Genomic DNA, 15,045 nt, shown 5'->3' on the forward strand with positions numbered 1-15,045 from the left:
TGATGGCTTCATTCAAGGTCTGACGTGCCATTTCAGAATAAGCAGCTGCTCTAATTGTGCTTGCTTCCCTCTCTAGTTAGCTTTCCTTTATCCCCACCATCTCCTACTCCTGCCCAGACCCCCGTGTCAAAGTTTCTTTCTTTATCTTAAATTTTCTCACGGGCTCGATGGGCACAACCTTTTCCGGTTTCTCCATCTCCTTCCTGCCTCCACACTTCACTCTTCTGTTCTTGATAGGGTTTTTCCTGGAACCGCTTGTTCACTTTCCGCTGTTCTTGACTGATGTGATTCTTTTCTGCGTTGCAAAACCTTTTGGTCACTTCGCTGCCCTTCAGAGTCTTTCTGAAGCTCCTCAGGTGGAACCTGTCTATCAGCGAGCAGGGTGAAGGACCATACAGGGTTTTCCTTCAGTGAAGGTTTACCTCCACATCAGGTGCACTTGCATGGCAAAGGGACGGCTTTTTGGACTCTAGTGGTCTCTGCTGCTGGGTTGGAGCACGGCTGTGACGTGTTGGCATCGCTTGGGACGATGGGCTTGTCTCCTTATCCCAAGGACCACGTAGAAAGCTTTAGTCTGTGGGACATATTCCATTATATCATCAATTTAGAAGGAATTTTGAAGTCTGGCCTAATAATTGTCATTACTTTTAATAATTATGTTACTTTTCCAAATCCCTGTTGCTTATGCCAAAGCTCCATGCAGGACAGCATGAGCTGTGCCCTCTATCCCCACCCACAGTAGTGTGTGTGTGTGTGATGTGCAAACTTTAATGGAGCTCTTTATGTGAGGATGGTGACACTTACCACCAATGCAGCCTACTATGTACCTACAATTTTTTTTGATGGATTAGAACTCCTCCATCTGCATAGCAGCCCTACAGGCACTGGGAAAGAGGTGAATATTTTTAGAATTAGCAGTAGGTCTGCAGCAAGTCAGCAGCAACACCTGGATTATAGCACTCAGAAATTTGCCAGGCTGTATATTTAATTTTTTTCTGAGCTCCTATTTTATTCTGGGTTTTTTGGGGGGGTGGGGGTTAGCTGGTCTTGCTGACAGACACATCTGTGCATGCTCATTTTTATCTTCACTGTTGCAGGTCTGTTGTCCTGTGCTTCAGAGGTTATAAGCCAGTTAAGTAAGCCCAAGGGCCTGATGTGAAAATTGTTTGTGATCATGTAGTTTAATCCATTTTCTTACAACTCATATTTGTAAAAGGACAGTTTGAACTTTGACATTTCCTTATCCTCATGTTTCCCTTTCCTTCCTTAACAGCCCTTTGCTGTGGTCCGGGTGTGGTTATAGTTTGATTCTGTTGCTTGCAAGTAGTTGCTTGACACAGATTAGAAACACAGCACCCTGCGTAGTAAATAATCCCGTACACACTGTGTGGGATTAGACAGGACTCCACTGGATCCCTGTCCTCTTCCAGAAAGAGTTTAACAGCTCTCGTTCACCCCGCAACTGCATGCTGAAAATAAATCCCAGCTCTGCTTTCTCATGCAAGCTCAAACAGTTCTGGGTGTCTGTCTCCTGGAAATGTTCTTTTGGTGTTTCTGTTGCACACATGCCCCAAGCCAGAAAAGGACTCACAGATAAATATTTTTATCATGCATGCAAACAAATGCTTGCTTTGAAATTTCAGAAACAAACTAAGTGAAAACCTGTTTTCAACAGGCAGCCGAGAGGCTCCTAGACAACCTGCCAAGTGCTGGGTTCCTACCATTTCTCTCGGAGGCAAGAGAAGTGAACCAGAAGGGGCACAAATATTTTTAGAACAGAAAATACCACATCACTTCTCCCCCCGCCTCTCATTTTTCAGCAGTGAAACAGATACGTATTTACTAAAGTCGTCCAAAAACCGCTTTACGTCCAGCTGAGGGGAAAATATGTGCCAGATTTGCGGTGTGATAGGTAAGAGTCTGGCAGAGTTGCACAGGTTTAAGGATGACCCTTTGGAGCGAAAGCAGTTGTCCAGACTTAATGACAGCAGTGGTTTAGAGTATTGCTTGTTTAATTAAGTTAGCTTTATAAAATGCAACAATTACTCTGGTGTACATGCAGCATTCAGAAGTAACAATTATACTAATTGAGGCAATCTCAATAAAAGACTCTGCCCCCTAAACGAAAACCCACAATCCATGGTATAGTGTAATCCTCCAGCCTTCATCAAGAGCAAGAGGAAATCGATAGGTTTTGCTGTGTGTTTCAGAGGTAATCAAATCCCTGGGCTGCTCGACCAGGATGAGGAAGAATGAGTTCCTCAACCAGGGTCCGTCTCCAAGCACATCTTGGCAGCAATCCTGTGTTGTTGAAAGCATGAGGACTGTTAGCTGAAGGTTAATCGCAGCTGCGGAGGACTGACATGAAAAATCAGAGCCAGGGCTTGGCCATCTCTAAGAGCAGAGCCGTGTCCGCCGTTTTCCTGGCACAGCGTCGGATGGGTGTCGGGTTGGAGGGCAGGACAGGTCTGGGCGGGTGAAGCCTCTGGAGAGCTGCTGCTTGCCCAGGGTTTCCCATGGCGAAGCACCCAGGGCGTGTGGGAGGCGCTGGCAGTGGTGCCTGGGAAGTCAGTGTCTGGAGAGAAGCTTTGTAGCTGTTTTCTTGGCTTCTGGGGCATTTTTGGGGGCCACGGTTGGGGCAAGATCTGGCTGGCTGTCGCTCAAGATTCATCTCCTCTCCTGTTGAAGCATCATAGGGTGAAGTGGTGAATAAATTGTAAACTACGAGACTAGTGGGGGTTTTCTTTTCTTTGAAATGCAAAGGAAAAGCTGGCTCCAAGGAAATGGATGTGCAGATGGATGTCCAGAAGGATGTGTGTCAGGCACTGGGAGAGGGGCGGTGGCGTGGTGAGACAAAGGTTGGGTTTTGTGCAGGAAGGAGCACAAAGGACACAGGGTAAAGAGCCAACTAGTTCACTGGGGTTAAGAAGCCTACTTCTGAGCTGAAAAGCTGGGGTTTAGCAGCCTGGAAAGAGGTTGAGGAGGGGGAGTGTAATAAGGAGTAAGCAAGCTCAATAGGCAATGCAAAGCCTCAAAGATAAGAGTATCAGGACTTACGAGCTCTTAGAAAGCAAGGAACTGCTCAAATTAGGAGTGTGGATCGCAGGCTGAGCTGTAGACTGAGATAAAACTTGTGACAGGTCTGGAAATAGGAGTGAGGAATATGGTTTTATACTCCAGCTTTATTTGGGGGGGGATTTATTTTCTTGGCGTCTTTGTGTTAGAGCCAAGGAGAAAGCTTGTGGTGCCTGAGCCGGCAGATGAGAAAGGTGCAAGAGCCTCTTGAGCATAATCCTTTCTACCTGGGCAACGTTTGCTGTAGCGTTTGTGGTTATATATTTGTTCCAGTAAGTAGTAGGGTTTTTTTTCTTGAATGTGTTTTGCTTGCAGCAGAGCTGGAAGTTCTTCATCCACTCGTAGTTTTTATTTGGTTATGGGTGTCACGTGGAGGGGAGGGTGGTATTGATAACCCTCGCAAGAAGCACAGAGCTCGGATGGTCTTGGTAGAGCCACCTACTTTAAATGGGAGCAGCCCTTCCCCGTCCTGGGGAGCTGAAGCTGTTTGCATCCACGGAGGAGCTGGCGCGTCATCGCGGCGGGCTGCCGTTCTCCTCGTGTCTTCACATAACGCCAAGAAATACAAAATGCTATTTCTGTATGTCCACTAAATGTAGCAGCTGAAAATGGGTCAGTACATCTTGTTCAAAGGAAAAGAGTTGGCATATGGGTTAGAGGGAAGCTGCAAAAGCATGTAAGGAGGGACTGAGGCAGGCTTACCCTGAACAAAAAAGGAAGACAGGATAAAAGTTCAAGGGGGATTTGCCAGATATTTCTATCTCTTCTGGGTCTAGCATTTTTGTGATTATTGCCTCTTTAATGGGATGCTGCATTTTTGCCTCGTCATTAACCTGAGGAAACCTAGGTGGTGGAGCAGAGCATGGAGAAAATGAAAGAGGAACTGGAGAGCAGAAATGCCAAAATTAGGAGAGGCAGTACATGAGCACTCCTGCCGTGCTTTGATGCCTGATGCCTTGTGCCTCAAACGGTTTTACAAAGTGATTTCCTGTGCACTTTGCAACACGTGATGGGGGCTTACGCTGAAGACTGGAGACCGAAAAAATCCATCGAGTTTGTTCTGTGGCTCGTGCTTCAGAGGCGGAGGTCCTGGAGCCCCCGTGCGCCCAGCGTGCTCCAGCCCGGGGTGCTGTGGCTGGGCCAGGCTGCAGCCCGCGATGGCAGCGCGGTGTGGAAGCAGGCACTGCTTGGCTGGAAGTGCCAGTGCCTTTGAAGCATCTTGTCTCCGGCACTCTCCTGCAGAGTAAGTAGCGCACGGCAGTGCTTCCGAACGGCAGCAGCTCTCAGGAGCAAGAGGCACAGTCTGACCTTCTCTTCAGAACAAGTTTTCCATTTGAAAGTCTGTTCTTTTGAGGAGTGTGATTTCTTTTTTCCCCTCTTTTTTTCCCCTTTAAGCTATACTTTTTTTATAGTTCTTACTAGAAACTCTGCTTCTCCGGGGATGTGGAAGTCTTAAAAAAGCAAATGGCTTTGACGAAGCCAGGGTGAAGGCTGTGTAGGAGATGTGTGCGATCCTGCGTGGGCTGCACAGCGGGATGCTCGTTGCTGAGGCTCGAGTTCTGGGTGACCATGAGACCTCTAGAAGAGTCTTCCAGAGCCTTCCAACGTTTTGCTGTTAACTATTTATATTTTAGTATTACTGTTGTAGAGGGGAATAATCCTGTCATTCCTTTTGTAGGAAGCAGCCCCCCCGAAGTGACAACTCCTTTTAGAGTGTTTTAGTCCAAATGGCAACAAAAAATTGTGAAGTAGTTCCAAGCCATATGAAATACTTTCTTGGGGCAGGGGGAGTGCACACATGTTTCTGAAGCAAAGCAATCCTCATTTCTGAATAACTCCTTACCCTCCGTCATGGCCACCTCTTGACTTACCCCCAACCTCAGCACTTCTTGGCTCGCTGTGTATTTCCCCTGCCAACATTTTGGAGGCAGTTGCAAGCTCCCAGTTAAAAAGGTGAGGTGTTTTTTCTGCTGTCAGAGCTTGGTATACCTGATAACCCATGGCACCATCTGCCTGCTGGGGAGCACTCCCTCCTCTGCAAGAGGCCATGACATGGTCCTTGTTTGCCCAAGATTTAGCACCTCCACGTAGCACTTTGTTCTTACAAATATTTTCCATTGCAAATGCGTGATGGCAACAAAAGAAACCTCAGAGGTGTGCTGGACCCCTATGACAGTTTGTGAAATATGAAATTGGGTCCTGCTGACATCAGCAAAAGCTTTGCCATGATCTTCAGTGAAGCCAGGGTTTTGGCTTTAGTGTGCATCTGCCTTTCCTGAGTTTCAGCTGGTAAAAAAATCAGGGTTGAGCATATTGGCTACAGTACTTCCAGCTCCACCTGCATCATCATATAAGAAAACAATGTGCAACAGATTGAATCGTGTGGGATTTCCAAGACGAGTTTTAGAGCAGAGAGTTTGTAACTGACCCTTGATTTCTTGAAGGTTCGTTTAGTTTGGAAAGCGCTGTGTTTGGGAGAAGTTTTTAGGTTAGCTTAGTAATCATGGTGAGGTTGTTGGAGGTGGTTTGGAGGGACGCATTTTCACCAGAGAATCACTTTGTAATGGCTTATAACTGAGATCCTGAGTATTCAGTAGTTGAGCAATGCTTGTGTAATTTAGCATATACTCTGTGGTAAGTATTTTTAAAACAAAACATAAATAGATCTAAAGATTAATTTATATGTGAAACTAGTATTTTGAATAAGGGATTAACCCAAAATCTGTCTTACAATTAATTTTGCTGCATAGGAACTCATTTTAGCTTTTTGGTTACTGTCTTTGTGAGTCGCTAAGGAAAAAGAAAAGTTCTTTAATGAGAGTTAAACAGTTAATCAGTGACTTCATCACTCCTTTTCTTTCATCTTTCAGTGCATTCGTGGAAGAAAAGCAACTCTAGAAGAGCTGCAGACAGTTCACTCGGAAGCCCATACGCTGCTGTATGGCACGAACCCTCTGAACAGACAGAAACTGGACAGCAAGAAACTTCTAGGTATTGTTCCCTGGGGGGTGGGGGGTCCCCTTCCTGCCCTCTAGCCTTGACTGGCAGTCACTTAGCAGTAGCGGTATGAGGTGCGAGGCAGGACTCCCTCCATCCTCAGCCCCAGGCAATGCCCAAGAAGATTCTTCCCACCTCCATTCTTGGGTGCTGCTTGGGAGCAGCACGAGATAAACATCTGTCACCCTTTGTTCAGGTAGATCCCTAAAACCTTGATAGCTAAAGCTTCCTTTCTTTTATGTCTTCAAAACCTAAAGAGCTTTCCCTGAGGAGGAAAGGTAATTCAGACATTTTTGGTTTTTTTTTTTGTAATTTTGTAATTCAGACAAATTTGTTTTATCCTTGGCTACTCTTCTCTGCATGTTAGAAAGTTATCCATTGCTAGGTAGGAACTGGCACACCTTACCAGGGACCTGGATCTGCAGCACCAACCAGCTGCATAGACACCAACAAACAGCCATCAGTTTTGTATGGATAATCTGCAAGAGATATGCAGGGGCCTCTTAGATAGTCTTACATTATTTTTTTTTTAATTTGGAGTAAGATTGTTTGTCCCTTTCACTGGAGACTGGATCTTCCTGAAACAGGTCTGTGTCTGTCATAAAATATAGACATTTTCCCTGCAAAAAATCTAGAGAACAGTTTTTCAGATGACCAGCCCCCCCCTAGCAACCAAACCACATTGATTTTGGCACCTTACCTTTGTGGAGATGTCATCATCTCCCTTTACTTTTTGCCTTTTCGCAGCAGTCAGTGATAGACTGGAGGGGCAGTTTTGGAAGTTCTCACATGGGGATCAGCAAACAGACAGTTCTGGAACCTAGAAGTTGAGAATATTTATTTTGGGATTAGCTTGACTTTGAATGATATAAAAAGAGGATTAACTTGATGGCCTGCATGATGTAGTAGTCACAGCAAAAGAGCTGGAAAGATTTTGCAGCGTACTCACTATGTACATTAGATCCCCAAAGAGGAAAGCTATTAGCCAGTTGTTCAAACATGCAATTAGCACTGTATTTATAGCTAACTTACCACCTCTTTAAAACCCCGAGAAATGAAAAGTAGACACTTCTGGCTGAATGATAGCGCAATTTGTATATGAAGTTTAAAGAATTTATGATGTCATATCCTTGGTAGTGTAAAACTCTCACCTTGCGTAAGGCATATCCACCAGTCCAAAGAAACAGCATGTAAATCTTCCCTGGTGGATCTGAGAAGGTTCCTTGTTTGCAGTTGCACCATCTTCACACTGACTGATTTCTTTGCAAATTTGTGAACCATAGCACGGAAGGTGTGTGAGGACGTGTGTCCTCACCGTCTGCTGTGGTGGGATCCAGGCGGTCTTTCAGCATCTGAGCCGTTGGCCTCACCAGCCTGGAGCAGGCAGGGTTAGCACCGTGCCTGTGGCAATGGTCATCATCTCCATGGATGGGCTGAGCGGGCAGTAGGTCACCCGAGCCCCTCTCCTGTTGGAGATACCCCTTGCAAGTTACGCTTTTAGGGTGGACTGTGATAACACTGAGTGTTTTCGGCTCATTCAAAGGTCAGATCCTCTCGAAGTACTTTTCTGCTCCCTCTTTGATGCTCAGTACAATCTGTATCAATAATCCCGCAGATACATTTGGAGATAGTTTATTTGGTTAGAACTGGATTTGGGGATACCCAGGTTTTGCTGAACCATTCCTGATGGTTTATTTAGAGAACCTGAGGAAGGAGGCAGTCTTTCTGCCTAAGTACTTCTGTGGTTTCGCTGTGTGCCCCCTGTGTCTTTAATCACTCATTTTGTAGAGATCAAGTTTATTTTTATAGTGAAGAGAAATAATTCTAATACCTAAGGGTATCCCAGTGCAAAATATTGCCTGTTTGGGTGTTATTTGCAAAGAAGACCAAGCTGTCAAAGAGCTGCAGCCATAGATAGAAGGTCAGGTCCCTAGGAGCTCCAGTAGGCAGAGCTTTCCAGTAGCTCTTAGCTGAGCTTAGACCTTGTTTCCTAAACCCACATGGCACCATTTCAGCCTTAAGCTGCTAGCAGTAGGACTCACTGCTAGCTTGCATGACCATCCTTGCCCAGACAGCAGCAGACTGCCTCTTCCCGCTGCCCAGCTGTCCTCCCGTTGCACATGGTGCATAGGCCACAGCTGGCGCTGACACTTGTGCCACCAAGCTTGGAGGAAGAGCAGACAGCTTCACTGTGCAGCATGGCTGCCAGTCTTCACACCAGGCAGGAGAAATTAGGTTGGTGGCTTGACAGCCGAGGGTCCGGAGGGGACAGCACACAGTGAGTCAAACTGACAAGAGGGGTGAGCCTGGCTGGGAAGGCTGCATCACACCCAGGGAGAAGTTCTCCTTTGGGAGCAGGGCAGGAAGGGCGATGCTGGCCCTAAACCCAGTTTCTTAACTTGATGGGTTCCACAGTGCTGGACCCGAGCAAGGGTAACAGCCACTGCCGTGTTTGGGGAAACCTACCTGAAGAACCACAGCGTGTGCAGTGGTGTATAGAGGTGAACAAGCCTGTAAGCAGCCCCCTCTTCAGCCATCCCCTCCTCTTGAGAGTTTAAAAGGGTTTAAAATTCACAAAACAGGTTTGTAGGGTTCTTTTAAATACATTAGAGGGTAAACGTATGGCAGGTTTGAAGTCTGAGACCAAAGCTTTGTGTTAGGTTCACATATGCAAATGTAAGTTTGTTAGACCTGAGTGTCTTGATATGTGTACGGCTCCGGTGGCTCACTCCGTGTAAGCTCTTTGGCTTTGATATGTCTGTGAGGAAAAAAAAAAGCATGAGAAACCTCAGCTGAAAAGGAAGAACTTATAAAGCTGAGGGATGAAAACATGGGATGTTTCGTTTTAAGCTTCTGGAAATGATAAAGGGGGTGTCCCTTCATCTGGCAGTTCTTTGGGAGAAAGCGGGAAGTGGGTAAGTAGTTCAGGTTTTTCAGAATTGTAAGCAGGCATCATTGTAGCTCTCCTGTTTACTTCTGTAATTGTGCTGTAGCTCATCACTTCTGGGTCTTACTCCTTTCTCAAAGTGCTCTTCTTTACACATGTAGGAGAGACTTGCAACGGAAGCCCACCACTGATGCTGAAGTTACTTTTCCCAGAGGGCCTTGAGCATCACAAAGATTTGCTTTGCTGTGTTTTATCAGGCAGGTTTGAAGGTGGTGGCCTTCAAGGCGGGTTGCACAGCTCTACCTGGAAGTGTTGCTAAAGCCCTTAAAAGTCTGAGGGTGAAAAAGTTCTCATTTGACAGTATAAAGCTTTGGAACCTGTTGAACAAGTTTAAACTTAGGCAAAAAAGGCTGCTTTGAATTTGTGGAAAGCAATCATAAATTGTTGTCAAGAAGATAAATATCAAAATAATGGGTGGATTAGCAGTGAAAGATGTGACAGGAGGTCCGAAGCAGGATGATCTAAGAACTTTCATTTGGAACTAATCAAAGAGTGAATCTCGCTGTGCACTCAGATTAATAATACAGATGCATTAACTCTGCTTTCAGTCACAGGGGTAACGTATGTGTCTGCGATGCGTTTGACACCAGCATGGTCCTCAGTAACGTCTGTCTGCTGTCACATCTAATTCACACTCTACAAAACTGGTAGTTAGCTTTTAAGGGAATTTATTCTTTCAGTATAGGCGTGACCAGAACAAGAACCTGCTTTGGTGGGGGACAAAAAAACTCAACCCAGTTTATTTCACCATTAGCTTTTGTTGATTTTCAATAGGTCTCAAGCAAATGAACCTTAGGCAGTGTACTCCAGATCTTTTGCAGCATCTGTATTTCCTTCTCCCTATTTGCTTGTGGTGCATAGACACACGTACAAGTCATACACGTAAGGTGGTGATGGATATGAGACAGCGTGTTCTTGTTTCAGTATAGAGTTTATAAACCTGCAGAATTTTGAATGGGAGATAATTTGCTCACATGCAAGCCCAGAAAGTGATGTTACAATTCTTACAGATGCAAAATTAGCCCTGCAGATGGTTTTCTCCATTTTTCTCAAATTCTTAATGTTGGCTTTGCTTTTTCAGTCAAAACACGTTTTCTTTGCTTGCCACTGGTTTATTTTTTGTCTTCCTCTTTTATGAAGCTCATGCGCTCCAAAGTCTTCTAGTAACTGCAGATGACTGATAATTAGGGTGTTTTTTATGATTTCCTATCCCCCTTCGGTTGAAAGGGATTAAAATGTTCATCTGAGAAGACATGCGGAGCACTTGTTGGTAGCATCTCAATCATCTATAGTCAGCATGACTGCTTGAAATGTAGGACAGCACAAAAAATCTTGTATAAAAAGAAGTGATTTATGGAAGGCTTTTATATTGGGAAGGCTTTTGAACAAGCCCAAGCATGTACATTGTGTATGTAGCAGGGTTGGCTGTGTGTTTTCTGGAAATTGCAAGAAAACCCCAGTCTGTTGCTGTGTTTGGAAAGATTGCAGCATTGCCATAAAATTGGACCAAAATCTGGTGAACTTTGACTTTCTGACTTACAGGGCCCTTTTTTTTTTTTTTTTTTTTTTTTTATATATTTTCCTACAGGTTCTTTAACGTCGATGTTTGTCAGGCTTCCTTGTGGTGGTGTCGGGGTGAGTACTCTCTTTAATGTGTAAATAATGTCCTGTTTGTTCTCCCAGTCCCATTGGTAACAAAAATTGTTGCTTTGCATTCCATCAAGTGGGTAATTGCAACCAGATGTTACTTATAAACAGGGTCTGCCTGGGGTGCGGGATTGCAGTGACAGCCTCACGTGCCTTTCTTCAAAAGCAGCGTGAAGATTTTTAAACTATTTTGGAGAGCTGAAGTGTGTGTGACATTCATAGGCATGTTTCGTCTCTGGCTTTTAGGAGGAGAAACCTCATTTCCCAGGCAGTGATGTTTAACGGCTTAGAGGTTACTACATTTGAAAGCAACCCTGGCATCCAAAAATGCTTTCTACATAGAAAGCAAGATGTGCTTTTCATGCTGCTCATGCTGTGTAGGTGTTTCATCTTCAGTATTTGTACTTCAGAGCTGCCTGCCTCCTAGTGCAGGTGGAAAACATATTAATAAAATTGTGATATTGAAGGACAATACTTGGGAAGTCCCTGTAAATAGTAACTTGCTGCATTTGTGTCTGGGCTACATTACTGTCCTCGAATGAAACGTCTCACAAGGGAATTGTAGTTTTCAGTATTTGGCATCTTTCGTTTCTTGAGCTTCAGGACAATCACAGATGGATTCTGAAAAATACCCCCCATCCATCATGGAAAGGCTGAACATTAGTTTTCATCTGTCAAGAGTCCATATAACAAGAAGACTTTTTTTTGTTGTTTGTTCCCTTAAGGCTGAAAAAAATCCAAATACCATCCAAATACCTTGTGTTGAAGGTTTGTGTTGTTTTCCTTTGAAACCTGAAAACTTGAAAGTTTGCCTTTCAAGTCAGACTTTCTGCTCTAAAGTTTCTGTGGAGGGTGACAGTACAGAAAATCTCAGAGAACAGGAAGGGAAAAGAATGAGAAGAGACAATAAAAGGCATTGTGTTTGAAAATTCACAGTGGTAGTTCTTATGCATAATTGTAGCTCGTGAGGTTGAATTTAGAGGTCTGGATTCTGTTATGGAAATGAAACAAAATTGTTTTCTTCCTGAGTCTTTGCAAAATCGCTGCTTTGAAAATTATCCTGTCAAAAAAAAAAAAAAAAAAAAAAAAAAAAAAAAGAATAATCGGCGTTTATTCATACCGCCACTGCTGAGCACTCGTAGAGATATTTTATTTTGTATTGTAAATATGCTGCAGTCTCCTAATTCATGGCAAATTTTTGGCTAGAGTTGAAAAGGTTTGGATTTACTCTGCCCTGCAGTCAGGCATGCCATTCAAAGCAAAAATTATCATTTGCAAATGAAGTCTGAATGGTAACAAGTAGAGACAGTGCCTGAGCCTAGCGCGGTCCCAGAAGTCTTGCATTAAATCCTAAATCAAGGCAGGAAACGCCACAGCGTGGGTATTATCAATACGCTTGTAATAAAGATAGCGTTTGCAGGCAACGTGCTGGTCAGTTCTCTCCACAGACCATTAAATATTAAATAAAACGTTTGCTGGCTTTCATACAGTGTGTTAGCAATCCTAACAGATAATTTTCATGTTTTCAAGGAAAAGCTTTTTAAAACCAGCAATTTACTAGTAACAACTACATGATAGTCAGATCTATTTATTTATTTTTTTAAATGGCTTTCTGTTGTTGTGCTTGGTTATCCTTCCCCAGTTACCTCGGGGTACAGTGCTGACTGCGTATTTCTGCTGCCTTCTTGGCTGGTGCAGGAAAACATGGTCTCTACTGTTTTTGGGGTGCGTTTCTAATTAATACCTACAGCCCAGCTGTACATTTTTAGGGGAAATGAGGCTATGGTACAGAACAATTGGCTATAGCTTATTAAGTCCTTTGCACTTGTACGTGCTCTGGAGGGGTTGAGGCATAGACCATCTCCTTTGGGGTAGGAGAGACGTACGGTCATCTCACAAGGTCCTTTCAACCTAATTTTCTACTGTCTTTCAAAGTGTGAGGTTTGTCAAGAAAGCTGGCTTAGCAGTGTGGTAATGTTTATTGAAGAAATAGAGGGAAAACTGCAGCCTTTGTTAGCGTGCCAGTTCTGTGAGACAAGTTGCTCTTGATTTAATTTGCTACGGGAAACTGTTGGAAGAAGCCCTATAGTGGGATCTTAGCTGGGGCCACAGAGCACGCCTTGCAGTAGCAGATGAAAACCAAATTATTTTCTGCACCGAAGAGGATGACAAGACATTTTCGAGATGCATGTCATCATTTTTTTTTCCCAAGGAAATCAGAAAAAAATACTTTAAAAAAATCAGAGCCTGGGGTAAACCACCAGTTATAAAGAATTTTAGTGTGAGGTGTAATGTAAATCTGAGAAATTTCAGCATGTGAATACTGCTGGGAGATTGAGTGCTTGTTATGGTATAAAGAAATTATTTCAAATTGTTCTAGCAAGAGAGCTTAAGGGGTGTTTTTCTGCTGATGCTTCGCAGGCCACTGTCAAGCGGCAAGGTGGCCATACAGCTTTTTGGAGCGATGAAGTTTTATTTAGACTCTCCCTTGTTCAAGATTGCCAGGTTAGCAGAACATTACTTATCGCTGAGCAGTAATCAGTCTCTGGTTTACCTTTTTCTTGCAAGTTGAGAAGGTTGTAGAGAGGCAGCCCTGGTGCTGTAAGAAGTTTGTGTGGGCACCAGTCACTTCGTACTGGTGAATATTTCCTGATGGTGGAGGAACATGAGGTACACATGATGATCAGAGCACCTGTAGGACATCATCTCAACTACCAGTGGTTTGTAGCCCAGATTTGGAGGAGAAGGGATTTATTTCAGCACAGGTTTCATTTTTCTCTGTCACATAATAAGTGCAGTCTAGAGGATGCTTCGTGGATTTTTGCATTCAGCTCACCATGACGCTGGATGGCGTTCCAGCCGGCTGACTGCTTCATAAGGACAATTTTCCCTGGAAAGCTTGATACTGGTCTGCCAAATGCTTTTCAAGGAGTAAATATGATGCAAGAAAGAAAAAAAGAAAAGAAAAAAACCCACCAACTTTTCAAAAATTAGGAGAATAAGGTGGGACTGGTTCTATCTTGGATTTATTACCAGTCAGAAGATTAGAAATAGTGGTCAGAGTTAGTCCCCCAGAGGCACTGAAAAGTTGCAAAGCAGGGGATGGTTCATAAGCAAGTGTCCTTTGCTGACGGTATTAAATTTAGAGTCATCAAAGCAAAAGTTGCCTGCAAAGCAGTACAGATGGTGACATGATAACAAGAAACTAAACAGTAATGCAGCACATGAAATTCAGTGTTGGATGCTAAATAATGCCGGTGGGCAGGAGAGGGACTGGCCTGGAGCAGGTAAAAGCTGAATGATTGCTGTTGCTTACAATTCAGGAGCTGAGGGTGACACACGAAATTATGGGCTGGAAAGCTTGAATCAGAGTTATTTCTCTGTAAATAATTAAACGCAGTTCTCTTCCATCAGGGATGTGATGTAGCTTAAAAGAATAGATGGATCTGAAAGGCAATGTAGGGCGGCTTAGGGAGGCAAAGCCCCTGAAGAGCTGTTAAGCGCCGGGATGAAGGATGATGTCAGGCACTTGGGCAACTGTGAGTTGTTCTTACCAGCCAGCGAGACAAAGGGAGTTAGAGTGAAGAAGCAGGAAGAAGTTTTGAGCAAATCACTTCATCAACTAACACCTTTCGATCGCTCTCTTAACGACTGAGTCACAGTGATTTGCAATCAATGAGAAAAAGCGTAAATTTTTTTCCCCGGTGCTTGGAAACTCTTGTCATTTTTATTTTTTTTTTCCTAATTTGCTTTATACAAAGAAGCCTTCACATCACCATAGCTGCCGCTAACAAACCTCTCCCATCTGCAATCATCTGACTGTGGCAGGAAAAGAAGAAAGCACAGAAGCACTTATATCAACAGATGTGAGCTCTGATTTAAGCAACAGTAATTTATTCCTGCTGATCTTCAGCAGCATCTGCAAGTGCCATAAAGAGTATTTTTACTTAGGATGTTACCTTCACTTCTCTGCAGCACATTATTTTCTTAATGTATGACTTCTATGCACCGGAGGGTTACCTCATCCAGGATAATTAGAAGATTTTGGAGAAAGGAGTTCAAGCTTTGAAAATCTGCAAAATTGTTCCAGCATATTTGCATCCAAATTCTTCAAAACACTCAAAGACTCGATCTGAGGATCGCTAGTAACTTTGTGTTCTTTTGTGTGTAGTATTTTCTTTTGCTGTGCTCGTTCTAAAAACATCTGAAGATCTCTGTCTTTAAAAAGTGTTTTTTAATGGTTTTTATCTTTTCCTGAATACGTTACACTATTTTCGGTTGTAAGGTCTTGATTAGAGTGTATAAAAGGCCCTACCTGTACAAGCAAAATACATTATTGCAAAGCAGAGACAACGAAAAGGACTTCCATGGAATGGAAA

General features: G+C 43.7%; 1 protein-coding gene across 12 annotated transcripts in view; it reads left to right on the plus strand.

Moving 5' to 3' along the window:
• Positions 1-15,045, plus strand: part of HDAC4 (histone deacetylase 4) — a 270,456-nt gene that overhangs the window by 216,697 nt on the left and 38,714 nt on the right. For all 12 annotated transcript variants that reach the window (XM_080400678.1, XM_080400686.1, XM_080400685.1 and 9 more), the window contains 2 exons: positions 5,946-6,066; positions 10,608-10,654. In XM_080400678.1, the coding sequence (XP_080256804.1) occupies positions 5,946-6,066; positions 10,608-10,654 (168 nt within the window). The remainder of the gene's footprint in view (positions 1-5,945; positions 6,067-10,607; positions 10,655-15,045) is intronic.

This window comes from Falco punctatus (genome assembly GCF_963210335.1).
Source record: "Falco punctatus genome assembly, chromosome: 8".
Classification (NCBI taxonomy): domain Eukaryota; kingdom Metazoa; phylum Chordata; class Aves; order Falconiformes; family Falconidae; genus Falco; species Falco punctatus.